At 40.8% G+C, this 15,783-nt stretch overlaps 1 protein-coding gene across 12 annotated transcripts in view; it reads left to right on the top strand.

Moving 5' to 3' along the window:
- PPIP5K1 (diphosphoinositol pentakisphosphate kinase 1) overlaps positions 1–15,783 on the top strand; it is a 53,096-nt gene that overhangs the window by 33,874 nt on the left and 3,439 nt on the right. For all 12 annotated transcript variants that reach the window (XM_027766094.1, XM_027766097.1, XM_006162862.3 and 9 more), the window contains one exon: positions 12,287–12,400. In XM_027766094.1, the coding sequence (XP_027621895.1) occupies positions 12,287–12,400 (114 nt within the window). The remainder of the gene's footprint in view (positions 1–12,286; positions 12,401–15,783) is intronic.

The raw sequence follows: 15,783 nt of genomic DNA, 5'->3' as shown, positions 1-15,783 counted from the left end.
TTCCCAAGGTAATTTATAAATTTGATGTGATTTTAATCAAAATACTACTGTTTTTCTTTTTCTTTCTTTCTTTTTCTTAAATGAGATTTTTGCAATAGGGCACATGTGCTCGCCAGAGAGACAAAGAGAGACAGAGAGACAGAAAACAAAAAAATCATCCCCCCGGGGGATGGCTATGCCATAATCCCTTCTCCTCCATTGTCCTCTCAGAACTTTGAGCATGCATACACATGTCCAGTGTAATTTTTTTTGCTTTATTTATTTATTTATTTATTTATTTATTTTTGGAGAGGTTTTTGCTATAAGGCACATGTGCTCACCAGAAAGACAGAGAGAGACAGAGAGACAGAAAGTAGAAATCATCCCCCAAGGGGGATGACAACATGGTAATCCTTTCTCCTCCATTTTCCTCTCAGAATCTTGGGCATGCACATGCACGCGGCATGAATTTAAGCCACCAGGTCTGGGACTCGAACTGCAGTCGACTACATGGGAGTCCAGTGACATAGACATTATGCCAACTGTTGCTCCTGTCCGGTATAAGTTTTAAACTGCTGGGTCTGGGACTCAAACTGCAGTCAACTATGTGAGAGTCCAGCGACATAACTACTACACCATTTGCTAAAATACTATTGTTTTTCTAAAATTAGATATAACAATTCAGACTTACCATTTAAAAATAATTAAGCAAGAAGAGTAAAGAAAACCCTGAAAAGAAGAGCAATGAGAGAATATTAACCCAATCACATTGAAAGCATTCCATTAATATAAAAATTCTACAGTGTAGTACTGGTATGTGACTAGACAGAAAGACTGATTAAACAAAATAGAAAATCTAGAAACAGATGAAGTTAACCTTTCAAAGTACTGAGCAAAAGTGACCTTTGGTAAAAGAGACTTGTTTTTAAAATTTCTTCGTTTTTCATTAGAGTGAGAGAGACAGAAACAAGCAGGGTTTTGTCACACCCTGATCCCCCCCAACACCCCAGTCTTCCAGCCAGGTACTCAATATGTTCCACATCCACTAGAGTTCTGAATTTCAGTCTCCTATGGGGCTACAGCATTGAAGAGTGGTGTCCCTTTGCTTGCAACCACCTCAGTTGGGCTAAAAGATAAATTTTTTAATACATAGATTTGAGCCAACTGGATAGCGATTTGACAAAAATTTAAATAATATCCATACTTCATACCATATACCAGAAGAAACTCCCATGTGGATCAGAGATCTTTGTTTAAACCATTTTGTATATAGCTCCAAGGTCTTGTTGCTCCACAGAAACATCAAAAAATCAAGCAGAAACTCTTAGAATCAGCTTTGTCAGAATTCTGGAAAATAGTCAAAGATCCAAAGCATTTTTATTTGCTCCTGCCCCACCCCTCCCTCTGGATTGGTGTCTTGAAGATGACAGCCCATATTCTCAGTATGGGACCCTGGGTCCAGAGGGAGCAGAGCAGAACTTACTCCCAAAGCACTGGGTTTGTCTGTTCTAATCTGTCTGTGGACTGTCAGAGGTCCTAACATAAGTTCGAATCAGTAACAAAGCTCCCCGGCAAGGAAAAATCCATGACCAGATGGCTTCACTGGCAAATTTTACCAAACATTTAATGAAGGATTAACCCTAATCCTTTTCATACTCTTCCAAAAAAAATCGAAGAAGAGAAAGTACTTCCTAATTCATTTTGAGGCCAGCGATACCCTGATACCACCGTCCACACAAACATACAGTAGAAAATAAAAACTACAGTCAATAGCTCTTATGAATATAGAGGCAATGCTAGCAAACTGAATCAATAGAAGAAACATTAGAAGAACTATGCACCATGGCTAAATGAGATTTATCTTAGGAATGCAAGTATAATTTAATATAAGAAAGTTAATCAATGTAACACACTACGTTAATAGAAGGGGGAAAATTTAATCATATCAGCTGACATGGGAGAAAACATATGGTAAATCTTCATAACTTTAGATTGGCAGTGGATTGATTCTTAACTAGACTAAAAGTGTAAACAAAAGAAAAAATGGGTAAGTTGGGCTTTACCAAAATTAAAAATATTTGTGCATTAAAGGACGTTACTGGGGCCAGCAGATGGCGTGTTGGATGGCCAACACTGGACTCACATGGCTAGCTATGGTTTGAGTCCAGGACCTGGTGGCTTTCTTTCTCACTTTCTCTCTCTCTCTCTCTGGTGAGTATACACACCTATAGCAAATTAAATAGCAATAATAAATACAATTAAAGAAATAATTATTTTTTAAAAACAACTAAAATAAGGACCTGGCAGGTGGTTGGTGGTTAAGGCACTGGACTCCCACATGGCCAACTGTGGTTTGAGTTCTGGACCTGGTGGCTTCTTCTCTCACTTTCCCTTCCACTCTTTCTCTCTGTCTCTCTCTGGTCAAATAAAAATTTATAATAACAAAGGAACTGAATAAATAATTATTTAAAAGGGATATTATCAAAAAGTGAACACAAAAGGAGAAAATAGTTGCATGGGGGAAGACAGTGGTACAGCAGTAAAACACAATTTTCTGTGAGGCAGTTTCACATGGGAGGGTACCCAGTTCAACTGTGGAGATATCCCTGAGTACACCAGACATCTGGTTGGGAATGATCCAGGACTGAAGGCTGGGGATGGATTGTGGCATCAAGACCCTGTTAAGGGTGTTGTCTCTCTGTCTCTCTCTGTCTGTCTTACTCATAGAAGAAATAAATAAATAAACTTTATATATACACACATCAGCTCTGTGGCTTCATATATAAGGAAGCCAGATACCACATGGCTGACCACATGGTTTGATTTCTGGACTCAGTGCTAGAGAAACCCACAGCACATGTGTGTGTATACCCAAAATTCAAAGGGAGGGAAAGGTGGAAGAGGAGAGAGATGGCAGCAGTGTGACCATTCCTTATGGGGAATGCTTTCTCCTCCTCTTTCTGTGTGTGTGTATGTGTGTGTGTGTGTGTGTGTGTGTGTGTGTATTTGCAAATCATATATCTGATAAGAGTTCAGAATATAGCAGCTCAGCCGCAAAAAGACAAACCAATTTAAAAATGGGCAGAGGTCTTGCATTGACATTTCTCCAAAGATGTACAAATCGGGGCAGCCCATGGCCTGGTAGTTAAGGGAGCTGGATCCACATGCTCAACCCATGGTTCCAGTCCTAGACCCAGCAGCTCAAAAAACACACTGGGCATGTGTGTGTGCATGCCTAAAATCCTAGTAGGAGAGGGAAATGGAGAAGGGATTCAAATGTGTTCCATGGGGTGTACTTTGACCCTCTCCCTTTTTCTCTCTGTCTCTTTCTGGTGAATACACTTGCCCCCTGGCAAGTTAAAAACAAAGACATACAGGGGCCAACAGGTGGCATAGCGGTTAAGGCACTAGACTCCCACATAACAAACTGGTTCAAGTCCCAGACCCTCAGTTTGAAACCCATGCTGGGTGCATGTACATACATGCCCAAAATCCCAAGAGAAGAATAGAGGAGATTGCAGTATCATCATCCCTCTGATGGGTGGCTTCTCTCTTTCTGTCACTCTGTCTCTCTGGCACCCTATAGCAAAAATCTCTGGTATAGTGATTATGCCACTAGATTCCCATATGGCTGACCGTGGTTGGAATCCTGGACCTGATAGTTTCAAAATTACACCAGATGTATGTGTATGCATACCAATAACCCCAGGAAGAGAATGGAGAAGAGATTGTGGAGTGGCCATTCTCCCAAGGGGGGATTTTTCACTTTCCCCTCCACAGTCTCTGCCTCTCTCTCTCCAGCCAGCACACATGCCCTAAGGCAAAAACCTCTTTTTTAAAAAAACTAAGACACATGGACAACCAAGAAGCATATAAAAAGATGCTCACTGTCACTAGTCATTAGTCATATGCAAGTCTAAACTACAATGAGCTATCACTTCATGCCACTAGGATGGCTATTGAAACAGAAATAAAGGGGAGCTGAATGGTGGTGCAGCGGTAGAATGTGATGTTATGGGAGACCAGCAGGTGGCATGGCAGTTAAGGCACTGTACTCCCAGATGGCTGCCTGTGGATCAAATCCTGCACCCAGTGGCTTGCAAATCACACAGTGCATGTGTGCATGCATGCCCAACATCCCAAAGGGAGAATGGAGGAGAAGAGATTGCAGCACAGCTATCCCCCCGGATTTCTCACTTTCCCTCTCTCTCTCTTTGGCAAACACACACAGTCTGTAGGAAAAACCTAAAAAAAAAAAAAAAAAAAAAGAATGTGATGTTCTGGGAGCTGAAGCTGGGGGGTGAATCGTGGTGTCAGGACCCTGTTAGAAGTGCTGTCTCTCTCACCAAATAAAGAAGCTTTTTAAAAAAAGAAAAAAGTATTGGAGAGGATGTGGACAAGCAGGGATTCTTATACATTTGTGGTGGAAGTGTTAAATGGTGCAGCCTTTGTGGAAAAGATTGATAGTTACTCGAAAAGTTAAATACAGAATTATCATATGACCTAGAAATTCTACTCCTAGATATATATCTCAAAGAAAACAGATACTCAAGTAGTGACATGCAAATGTTCATGGCAGCACTATTCACAGTAGTCAAAAGGTATAAACAATTGCTATGTCCATAAATAGATAAACAAAATGTGATATATACATACAATGGAATATTACTGAATTATAAAAAGTAGTGGGCCGGCTCTATGACCTCGTGTTTAAGACAGCCAGATCCCACTGACCGACCCGTGGTTCAAGTCCCAGACGCAGTGGCTTGAGAAACATGCTGGATGTGTGTGTGTGTGTGTGTGTGTGTGTGTATGCCCAAAATCCCAAAAGAAGGGAGAAATGGAGAAGGGATTGTGGTGTAACCATTCCCTTCCCCTTGGGGGTTGCTTTCTCCTCTCTTTGTCTCTCTGTTTCTCTTTATGCTAGTGCATGTGCCCTCTTGCTGAAAAATAAAAAATAAAAAGGAGTGAAGTACTGATATATATTACAACATCAATGAACCTCAAAACATTATTCCAAGTGAAAGAAGCCAAACACAAAAGTCACATATCGTATGATTTAATTTATATGAATATCCAAAATAGATAAATCTACTGTGTAACTATTTTTTAAAGAATTATTTTATTTAACCTTATTTACTTATTTTAATTTGATCACAGGACAGAGTGAGAGAGACCGAGAGAGGTAATGTGAGAAAGCAAGCCACCAGGTCCAGGACTTGAACCATGGTTGGCCATGTGGGAGTCCAGCGCCCTTAACCAACACACCACCTGCCAGCCCCAACTATGTAACTATTGAAACTAATGAGGAGGCCATAGGTGGCGTGGAGGTTAAGGCACTGGATCCCACATGGCCAGAAGCACAGTTGAGTCCCTGCCATAGTGGCTTGAAAATCACACCGGACACATGTTTGTGGGTGCCCAAAATCCCACGGAGACTGGAGAAGAGGGGAGTGTGGTGTGTTCATCCCCTTTGGGGGATAATTTCTCATTTTCCTTTTTTTTTTTCCTCTCTCTCTCTGGTAAGCATATGTGTCCTGTGGCAAAAATCTAAAAAAAAAAAAAAAAAATTGCTTAAAGTATAAACCAGAAGTAATAACTAATAAAAGTAGTTGCCACTGGAGGTATCAATAAGAAATGGAACTAAAGATCATGAAGGAAAGGCAACTTCTCTGAGGTGCATCAAAAGAGAAAAGCAGGGCCCAGCAGGTGGCATGGTGGTTAAGGCTCTGGACTCCCACAGGGGTGACTGTGGTTTGAGTTTTGAACCTGGCAGATTGAAAATAACACTGGCCACTTGTACATGCAGGCCCAAAATCCTGAGAGGAGAATGAAGAAGGGATTGTGGCATAGCTATCCCCCCTACGGAGTGATTTCTCACTTACCCTCTTCCTGTCTCTCCAGCAAGCTTACAAGCCCTATGGCAAAAAAGAAAAAAAGAAAAGAAAAGAAGAAGGAAAAGCAGCAAACACTAAAATTGAAAAAAAAAAATTTTTAAGGAAGAAATGGCCATAAATTTTATATTAAAATAGTAACAAAGCCACAAAATAAAATAATTTTTCAAATAGCTTTAGAATGCTCTCACTGTAATTCCTTTGGTGGGATAAAAATAATTTTTGTTTTAAGGTTTTTGCCATAGGGGATGTATATTAGAGATACAGTGAGAGGGAAAGCGGCCACACCACAGTCCCTTCTCCTCAATTCTCCTCTCAGGATCTTCGACATGCACGCCTAACGCACCTAGAGTTTCAAGCTGCCAGGTGGGGGATCCAAACAGCAGTCTATCACATGGGAGTCCAGTTCCTAACTTGCTGGGCCAGTACCCAGATTTTGATTTCTACGCATTTTGGTTTTTTTTAAGGAATTATTTCATTTAACTTTATTCATTCATTCATTCATTCATTTTAATTTGACCAGAGAGTGGCAGAGTGAGAGAGAGAGAAAGTGGAAAATACAGCTGCCAGATCCGGGACGTGCGAACCATGGTTTGGCCCGGTGGGAATCCAGCAACCTTAAACACCACGCCACCTGCTGGTCCCCGATCTCTACGTAGTATTTGCCACTAAAAGTAACCAGGATTCCATGGGAAATGATCGACTGATTTTGGGCCTAGAGCAATGCTCTTTTTCTTTTTCTTCATTTTTAGTCTAGAGTAATATGCTTTGTTTTCTTTGTTTTGCCAGAGAGAGACAGTGAGAGGGAGAAAAAGTGGGAGAAATAACCTTTCAAAGACTGTTAAGAGTTTGAAGCATGCACATACATGTCCTGCATGTTTTTTCCTTTTCTAAGAATTATTTATTTAATTTTACTTATTCATTCATTTATTTTAATTTAACCAGAGAGAAAGGCAGAAAGAGAGAGAAAAGTGAAAAAGCAAGCCACCAGGTCCGGAACTCAAACCATGGTCGGCCAAGTGGGAGTGTCCAGCTCTTTAAACACCATGCCACCTGCTGGTCCCACTGCATGTTTTTCAAGTAACAGAGGATGGGACTTGAACTGTGGTTGACCAGGTTAAGATCCCTTAACCACTAGGCTATGAGACCAGCGCTTAGAGCAACTTTTTTTTTTTTTTAGGATTTTACCATAGAGTGTGTGATTGTGAAGAGAGACAGAAAGAGAGAAAGTGAGAAATTACCCCCGGGGGGGGAGATGGCCATACTGTAATCCCTCCTTCATTCTCCTCTTGGGATTTTGGGCATGCATGTGCACATGCCCACTGTGAATTTCAAACTGCTGGGTCCAGAACTTGAACCGTAGTCAGCCATGTGAGATTGCAGCACCTTAACCACAATGCCTCCTATTTGCCCTAGACCAACATTTTTTACCTTTCTTTCTTTTTTTACACTTAGCTTTATTTATTTATTTAACCTGACCAGAGAGGGACAGAGTAAGAGAGTGAGAGAGAGGAAAGTGAGAAAGCAAACCACAAGGACGGGGACATGAACGATGATCATACATGTGGGAGTCCAGTGCTCCTTGCCAATTTTTAAAAATTTAACTTTATTTATTTATTCATTCTTTTTTTTTTTTTAATTTGACTAGGAAGGGACAGAGCAAGAGAGACAGAGAGAAGGAAAGTGAGAAAGCAAGCTGCCAGGTCTGGGACTTGAACCATGGTCAGCCATGGGATTCCAGTGCCCTTAATCACCACTCCACCTGCCAGCCCCAGGCCCCAACATTTTTCACCTTTTAAAAAAAAATGACTCACAGGACCAGCAGTTGGCATAATGGCTATGTTGCTGGACTCCCACATAGTTGACCGTGGTTCGAGTCCCGGACCTGGTGACTTAAACTCAGGCTGGGTCTGTGTGCATGCATGTGTGCCCAAGATCCCAAGAGGAGAATGGAGGAGAAGGGACTGCGGCTTGGCCATCCCCCCAGGGGATGATTTCTCGCTTTCTGTCTCTCTGTCTTTCTGGAAAGCGTATGCGCCCTATTACAAAAACCCTGTAAAAAAAAAAAAAAAAAAAAAAAAGAGAGAAAAAGAAAAAAAAGACTCCCTTTCCTAGAAGCCTCTCTAAATTTTTTGCCCCCCATTACTCCTTACCATAAGAAATTTTACACCACAGGTATATAATATCTGTTTATGTATTGTGGCCATTTGATAGACCACAAATCATTGGACTAGCTAAGTGTTTTTTTTTTTTTTTTACCCTCACCAAGAACCAATGGTTATGTGGCTGGACTCCCACATAGCCGACCATGGTTTGAGTCCCAGACCTGGTGGCTTAAACCTCAAGCCCAGTGTGTGTGCGTGTGTGTCCAAAATCCTGAGAGGAAAATGGAGAAGGGATTGCGGCATGGCCATTCCCGCTAGGGGGTGATTTTTCGCTGTCTCTCCGGTGAGCGTATATGCCCTATAGCAAAAAATCTCTCTTAAAAAAAAATAATAAAAATAAAAACAGAAAAACAATTTTGTAGAGAATTAATAGATTCATGGTTTAGGGCAAGGAAAGCACAAAGTGATCTTGGGGCATATTGTAACAGAAAGAAGGAGGCAATCAAGGCTGAAGAAGCTCCTACTGACTGGAATTGGAGCAATATGAACATTATAAAGATTAATTACAGGGAGGCCACAGGATATGTTGTGCATGCATGCCCCAAATCCCAACAGGATTGAGAAATGGAAAAGGTATTCCCCATGGGTAGTGCTTTCTCCCTCTTTCAGTCTCTGTCTCTCTTGGGCATGCATAGGTCCTCTGGCAATTTTTTTTTTCTTTTTTTGGAGAGGTTTTTGCTATAGACAGAGAGAGACAGAGAGACAGAAAGTGAGAAATCACCCCCCAGGGAGGATGGCCACGCCGCAATCCCTTCTCCTCTCGGGATCTTGGGCACTCACGCACATGCACCCAGCGTGAGTTTAAGCTGCCAGGTCCGGGACTCGAACCGCGGTCGACTACATGGGAGTCCAGTGACATAGCCATTATACTAACTGCTGGTCCCTCCTCTGGCAATTTTTAAAAATTAAAAAGAAAGAACATTACTATAATTGATTAATATGAACTGAATATATAAAAGTTCATAAGAGCCCATAGTGAATTTTGCAAAAAAGAAAGCAATACCAGCCAGTGGAATGGTGATTAATGTGACTGGATTCCACATGGCTGACTTCATAGTTCGAGTTCCAGACTCAGCAGCTTAAGAAACGCATCAGGTGTGTGTGTGTGTGTGTGTGTGTGTGTGTGTGTGTGTGTGTGCCCAGAATCCCTAGAGGAAAATGGAGAAGAGATTGTGGCATGGCTATCTCTTTTTTCCCTTTCTTTCTCTTTCCATGTCTCTTTCTGGAAGAGTACATAGGCTCTCTGGCAAATTTAAAAATAAATAAATAAAACAAGAATATGTGCATCTATTACTTTTTACCAGTTCTTTATTCAGAAAACTAAAGGGAAAGAAATACTTATTCTACCTTTCAGTAGGGACAATAGTCCTGTGTAATCAAATAGCTGTGTAGGAAAAGCTCTTCTTTATAGAAATATGCCAGTTAATAAATGTAGATAGATTGATAGAATTGGAAAATCACCACTTGACACCCCTAATAAAATAATTAAGGGTTAGGCTGGCAGGTGGCATGGTGGTTAAGGCACTGGACTCCCACTGCTGACCGCAGTTTGAGTCCCAGATCTGGTGGCTTGTTTTCTTACTTGCCCCCTCTGTCTCTCTCTGGTCAAATTAAAAAATAATGATAATAAATAAAATTAAATAAATAATTATTTAAAAAGTAATAGATAAGGGTCATCAATGGATACTAACACCATTAGGTGAAATATTTATGGGCAACTAGATATTCTCCCAAAGGATCACCCCAAATCAGAGGGGGAAACTATAATGGAGAGATGGTGTGAGCACCACTTTCACCCAATTAGTAAACTTAGCCTTGCTTTTAGAGGGACACTGAGACGTTAGATGCTTCCAGTATGATGAAACATAAAGTACACAGGAGTGGGCCAGCCATGGCCTGCTGGTTAAGGCAGTCAGATCCTACACGGCCTGCATGGATTAAGTCCTGGACCTAGTAGCTTGAAAAAACACTCTGGGGGGGAACCAGCAGTTAGCGTAATGGCTATGTTGCTGTATTCCCATGTAGTTGATCGCGGTTCGTGTCCCAGACCCCTTGGCTTAAAACTCACACTAGGCACGTGTGCATGCGTGCCCAAGATCCCAAGAGGAGAATGGAGGAGAAGGGATTGTGGCGTGACCATCCCCCCTGGGGGGTGATTTCTCGCTTTCTGTCATTCTGTCTCTGTCTGTCTGGTGAGCGCACGCGCCCTATAGCGAAAACCTCTCCAAAAAAAAAAGAAGAAAGAAAAACACCCTGGGCATGTGTTTATGTGAACCCAAAATCCCAAAAGGAGGGAGAAACGAAGGAGCAGGGATTTAGGGCTATAACAAAATACAAAACATGATTCATACTTGGATCTGCTATAAAAGGAATAATTGAGGATATCTGAATATAGATGAGATACTGGATGGTATTAGGGAATTAAAAAAAAAAATTTTTTTTTAGATTTCTTCCATAGAGCACCTGTGCTCGCCAGAGGGTGACAGAGAGGAAATGAGAAGTCATTCCCCAGGGAGGGGGAGATTGTCCGTGGCACAATCCACTCTCCTCCATTCTCCTCCTGGTGTGATTTTCAGGCTGCTGGATCTGGGACTAGAACCATGGTCTGCCATGTGGGAGTGCCTTAACTAAATTAGGGAGTTATTTTTAACTTTGTTCAGTTTATTGACGGTTTATGGCTGTATAGGAAATTTTTCTTATATTTTAAAGATGAGTATTTATGTATTTAGAAGTGAAATATTTATTTATAATGTATCGTTCATTTTAAAGAACTTTGGCATGAAGAAAATGGTGGAATAAACCTGCCAAAATGTTAATGTGTTAAATCTAGATAAGTGTATGGGTATTGGTTGCACTAGTCTTTCAACTATCTTTTTTTATATTTTAAGAGATTTTTGCTATAGGGTGTGTGTACTCACCAGAGAGACAGAAAGTGAGAAATCACCACCGGGGGATGACCATGCTCCAATCCTTTCTTCTCCATTCTCCTCTTGGAATTTTGGGCATGAACACACATGTACCCAGCATGAGTTTCAAGTTGCCAATTCCAGGATTCAAACCACAGATGGCCACATGGGAATCCAGCACTTTAACCACTATACCACCTACTGGGCCACAACTACTTTTGAAAAAAAAATATGTTTAGAGGCTGACAGGTGGCATGGTGGTTGGGGTACTGGACTCCCAAATGACTGACTACAGTTTGACCCTGACCTGACAGCTTGCTTTTTCACTTTCCTTCTCTCTGTCTGTGGTCAAATTAATAATAATAATTATTATATAAAATTAAATAAATAATTCTTTTAAAACTATATATTTGAAAATGTTCAAAAAAAGAGAAAGGAAATATTCATAATATATAGTTTTAAAAATTGGGTACAGTTAGTCCTATACCATGGTTGCTAAGCCCTGTGCGTAGGGAGCTAGACCCCACAGAGCCAACTGTGGTTCAAATTCTGACCCTAGTGGCTTTAAAAACATTCTGGGTACATTCGTGTGTGTGCCTCAAATCCTGAATACACAAATGGAAGAAAAAGAATTGCAGCATGACCACCACCTATTAGAGTGCTTTCTTTCTTTTTGTTTCTCTCTCTGTCTCTTGCGAGCACATATACTATCTGGCAATTTAAAAAGACTTAGATGGGGACCAGCAGATGGCGTAGTGATTATGTTGTTGTACTCCCACATAGTCGACTGCAGTTCAAGTTTCAGACCCAGCAGTTTAAAAGTCACGCCAGGCACGTGTGCATGTGTGTGTGTGTGTGTGTGTGTGTGTGTGTGTATGTGTGTGTGTGTGCCCAAAATCCCAAGAGGAGAATGGAGGAGAAAGGATTGCAGCATGGCCATCCACCCTGAGGATGGTTTCTCGCCTTCTGTTTCTTTCTCTCTCTGGCAAATGCACGTGCCCTGTAGCAAAAATCTCCCTTTCTCCATTCTCCTCTCGGAATCCTGGGCACACACGCACACATGCCCGGCATGAGTTTAAGACACCGGGTTCAGGACTCAAACTGCAGTCAACTACATGGGAGTCCAGTGACAGAGCCATTATGCCAACTGCTGGTAGCACAAAAATCTCTAAAAAAAAAAAAAAAGTTGGATAAAGAGTCTGTAAGAAATACTATTTCTCAGTCTTTGGAAGGGTAAGATGGCTTTGGCTTATGTTAAGAACTTATGGCTCTTGGATTCTTGCTCATATGCCGTTTTTTTTTTTTTCTTTTCTTTTTTCTCCTCCATCTCCCCCCCATCCAGCTCTCTTTGACTCTATGCACAGCAACCAGGCCTCAGATAGCCCATTTTCCCCACCCCGTGCTCTTCATTCACCTCCCCTGCAACTCCGGCAGCGCTCTGAGAAGCCCCCTTGGTGTAAGTAATCCTGTTGAAATGGTTTAAATAAAGGGCAAGAAGGATGGAGGGCTTGGTAAATGAGGGATGTCACATGAAGAAAAAGAAGGTGGGGACCAAGAATAGCCATTCAGGGAAACAATCTCATTCACTGTTCTGAGATAAGAGGATCTGCTTATTCTCTCTTCATCTCTGCCTTCAATGCTCCCTCTATCTCACTAGAGAAGCTCTAAAGGATAGTGACCCAAAGGGCCCTTTTGGGGGAAAGAGAAGATGGAAACTTTGGTCTCAGATTCCCATTTGGTCCCTACAGCTTTCCCTAGTAAAGATGACTAGGAGGCAATGTCAATACTCTTGTCCTTTGATATTCATAGGGGATTGTTCCAGGATCTCCCCCTGCTGAATACTTAAATCTCTCAAATCCACTGATGCTCAAGTCTCATATAAATTGGCATAATATTGCATATAATCTGTGCACATCTTCCTATATACTTTGAACCATCCCTAGATTACTTATAAGTAACCTTAGCATCACATATAAGTGAAAGGAAAACACACATTTTGTAACTATTGGCATGGCCTGGCTGCATTGGTGCTTGGCTGAATCTGTGGCTGTAGTACCATGGATAGGGAAGTCCAACTGTATCTAGAGAAGCTGGGATCAGGAAGTGAGACTCTACCATTGATTTCTTTTCTTTTCTTTCTTTTTAAGGTTTTTGCCATAGGGTATGTGTACTTGCCATAAAGACATAGAGAGAAGGAAAGTAAAATCACACACACACACACACACACACACACACACTCCAGTGGGAATGGCCATTTCATAATCCCTCTCCCATTCTCCTCTTAGGATTTTGAGCACACATGTGCACACACACACACACACAGTGTGAGTCTCAAGCCACAAGATCTGGGACTCAAACCTTGGTTAGCCATGTAGAAGTCCAGCACCTTAACCACTATGCCACCTGCTGCCCCTACTATTGATTTCTACATGTTTCTTTTCTCAAGTTTTCTACTCTCAGTTAAGTTTTCAAGTTAAAGTGCTACTTTTTCTTTATCTTTGTTCTAAATAATTATTTGTTTTCATCTTATTTATTATTATTATTATTTATTTTTGGTAGAGAGAGATGTTTTTGTTATAGGACACGTGTGCTCACCAGAGAGACAGAAAGCGAGAAATCACCCCCCAGGTAGGATGGCCAAACTTCAATCCCTTCTCCTCCTATTCTCCTCTTAGGATTTTGGGCATGCAGGCACACATGCCCAGCGTGAGTTTTAAGCCACCAGGTCCGGGGCTCAAATCGCAGTCGACTACTTGGGAGTCCAGTGATGTAACTGTTATGCCATCTGCTGGTCCCAGATTATTATTATTATTTTAATACTGATGAGGAAAAAAAAAATCATTTCCTTATCATCCTGCCTCAAATCAAACATGTTTTTCATTATTTTACTTGTATTAAACTGAAGCTAAGATTTATATTTCAGCAGTGGGGTGAACAGTTGTAAAATTTTGCCCTTCTTCTGGTACTCTGAATCAGAAAGAAATATTCTTCTCTGATTCCAAGATTTCTTCCCCTAAATTTCAGAGTATCCTACGATCACTTTGCCATTGCCCCTTTACCTCGCTCCTGTAGTATTTACAAGTTCCATGTTTTCTACAAATCATATTCTTCTCCCTCTTTTGTTTCTGTCTGGCCTCTTTGATGTACCTGAGTCAGATCACTAGCTGGATATTAGGACTTCTATTCGAGGGTAAAGCTTAACTTCCATGTTCTCTCTCTCTCTCTCTTTTTGCATCCAGTATCAGAACTTTGACTCAGTTTTAGGCATGTAGCCTCACTGGTAAACATCTTTAAGGTCTATCTGTATAAGAAATAGGCTCCATATTTCTAAAGCCTTGTTGGCCCAAAACCATATGCATTTTTGTTTGTTTTGTTTTTGTTTTTCCTACTTGAAGCACACCTCCAACTGATCCTCCAGAGGACATAATTAGCATAACTTAAACTCAGACTGAGCCTTTGCAGGCTCAAACTTTCCACTTTTCTCAAGTTCTCTCTGATGACAGAATACTCAAGTGTCCCGTTTCTCGAGTCTACCATTACTGATACTGTAGTGCTTTAATATGAGAAGTCTTCAACAAAAAATTCATGGAAGATGCATATCATGAAAAAGATATGATTTTTAAAAGATATGAAAATTTCAAGAATTTCTGGATCAAAATAAATTCATGCTTTTTTTTTTTTCCTTAGAGGTTTTTGCTGTAGAGTGTGTGTGCTTGCCAGAAACATAGAGACGGAGAGACAGAAAGCAAGAAATCACCCCCCAGGAGGAATGGCCACACTGCAATCCCTTCTCCTTCAGTCTCCTCTCAGGATCATGGGCACACACGCACACACACCCAGCATGAGTTTAAGCCACCAGGTCCAGGACTTGAACCATGGTCGACCACGTGGGAGTCCAGCGACCTAGCCATTATGCCATCCGCTGGTCCCAAAATAAATTCATGCTTTTATTTTCCACAAGGTTTTGAAAGTCCTACTGTATATAGTTATAATTACCATCAATATGTATGATATTTACAGAGGACAGAGTAGTTTGTCCTGTAATAGAGGTAAATGAAGTAGAGATTGTGGTAGGAATCATCCACACAGTAACTGAAGACTTTGAGGTCTTCATTACATTACTGTCAGGATCTGGGAAATTCCTTTTTATGTTTTCTATGTATATAATATGCACAAATCTGTAACACTGTATGTCCAAAGACTTAGAGGGTCCTAACTTTGGATATATGAATGGATATCAGTGTGAGATTATAAGCTCCAGCAATCATATAAATGGTCTTCCAAAAGTTCATGGAAAATGTGTATTATAGAAAAACTCTATGAATGGATTCCAAAGTTTTTGTACCAAAATGAACTCAACTTGATTTCCATTTTCCCATGAACTTTTGAAGTCCCCACATATACAAAGATTAGTGTGAATATCTTTATGTACATTTTTTCTTTGAAATAATCCATGGTTTTCATTAGCTCCTCAAAGAGAGTAGTGATCTCCAGAATGATTCATTAAAAGCTTCTGCCATTTGGAGATTCCATGGCAGTATTCCCATCTTTAGGTAAATAATTTTCTTTCTATTATTCTGATTTATAAAGTTTATCTACACTCTCTTGCATACTTATCTCTTGGGCTATGCACACTGATTCCTTCTGTCTCAAAAATACATTGATTGCTTTAAAGAAAGAATCTAGGGTGCCAGCAGGTGGTGTGGTGGATGATGGTGCTGGATTCCCATATGGCCAACCATGGTTCAAGTCCCAGACCTGGTGACTTGATTTCTCACTTTCCCTGACAATAACAAATGGAAATAAATAAATAATTCTTAAAAAAAAAAAAAAAAAAGA

This window comes from Tupaia chinensis, unplaced genomic scaffold (assembly GCF_000334495.1).
Source record: "Tupaia chinensis unplaced genomic scaffold, TupChi_1.0 Scaffold141044_1, whole genome shotgun sequence".
In the NCBI taxonomy this organism is placed as follows: domain Eukaryota; kingdom Metazoa; phylum Chordata; class Mammalia; order Scandentia; family Tupaiidae; genus Tupaia; species Tupaia belangeri.
Note: the sequence above shows the minus strand (reverse complement) of the source record. Positions and strands in the feature narration are given on the sequence as shown.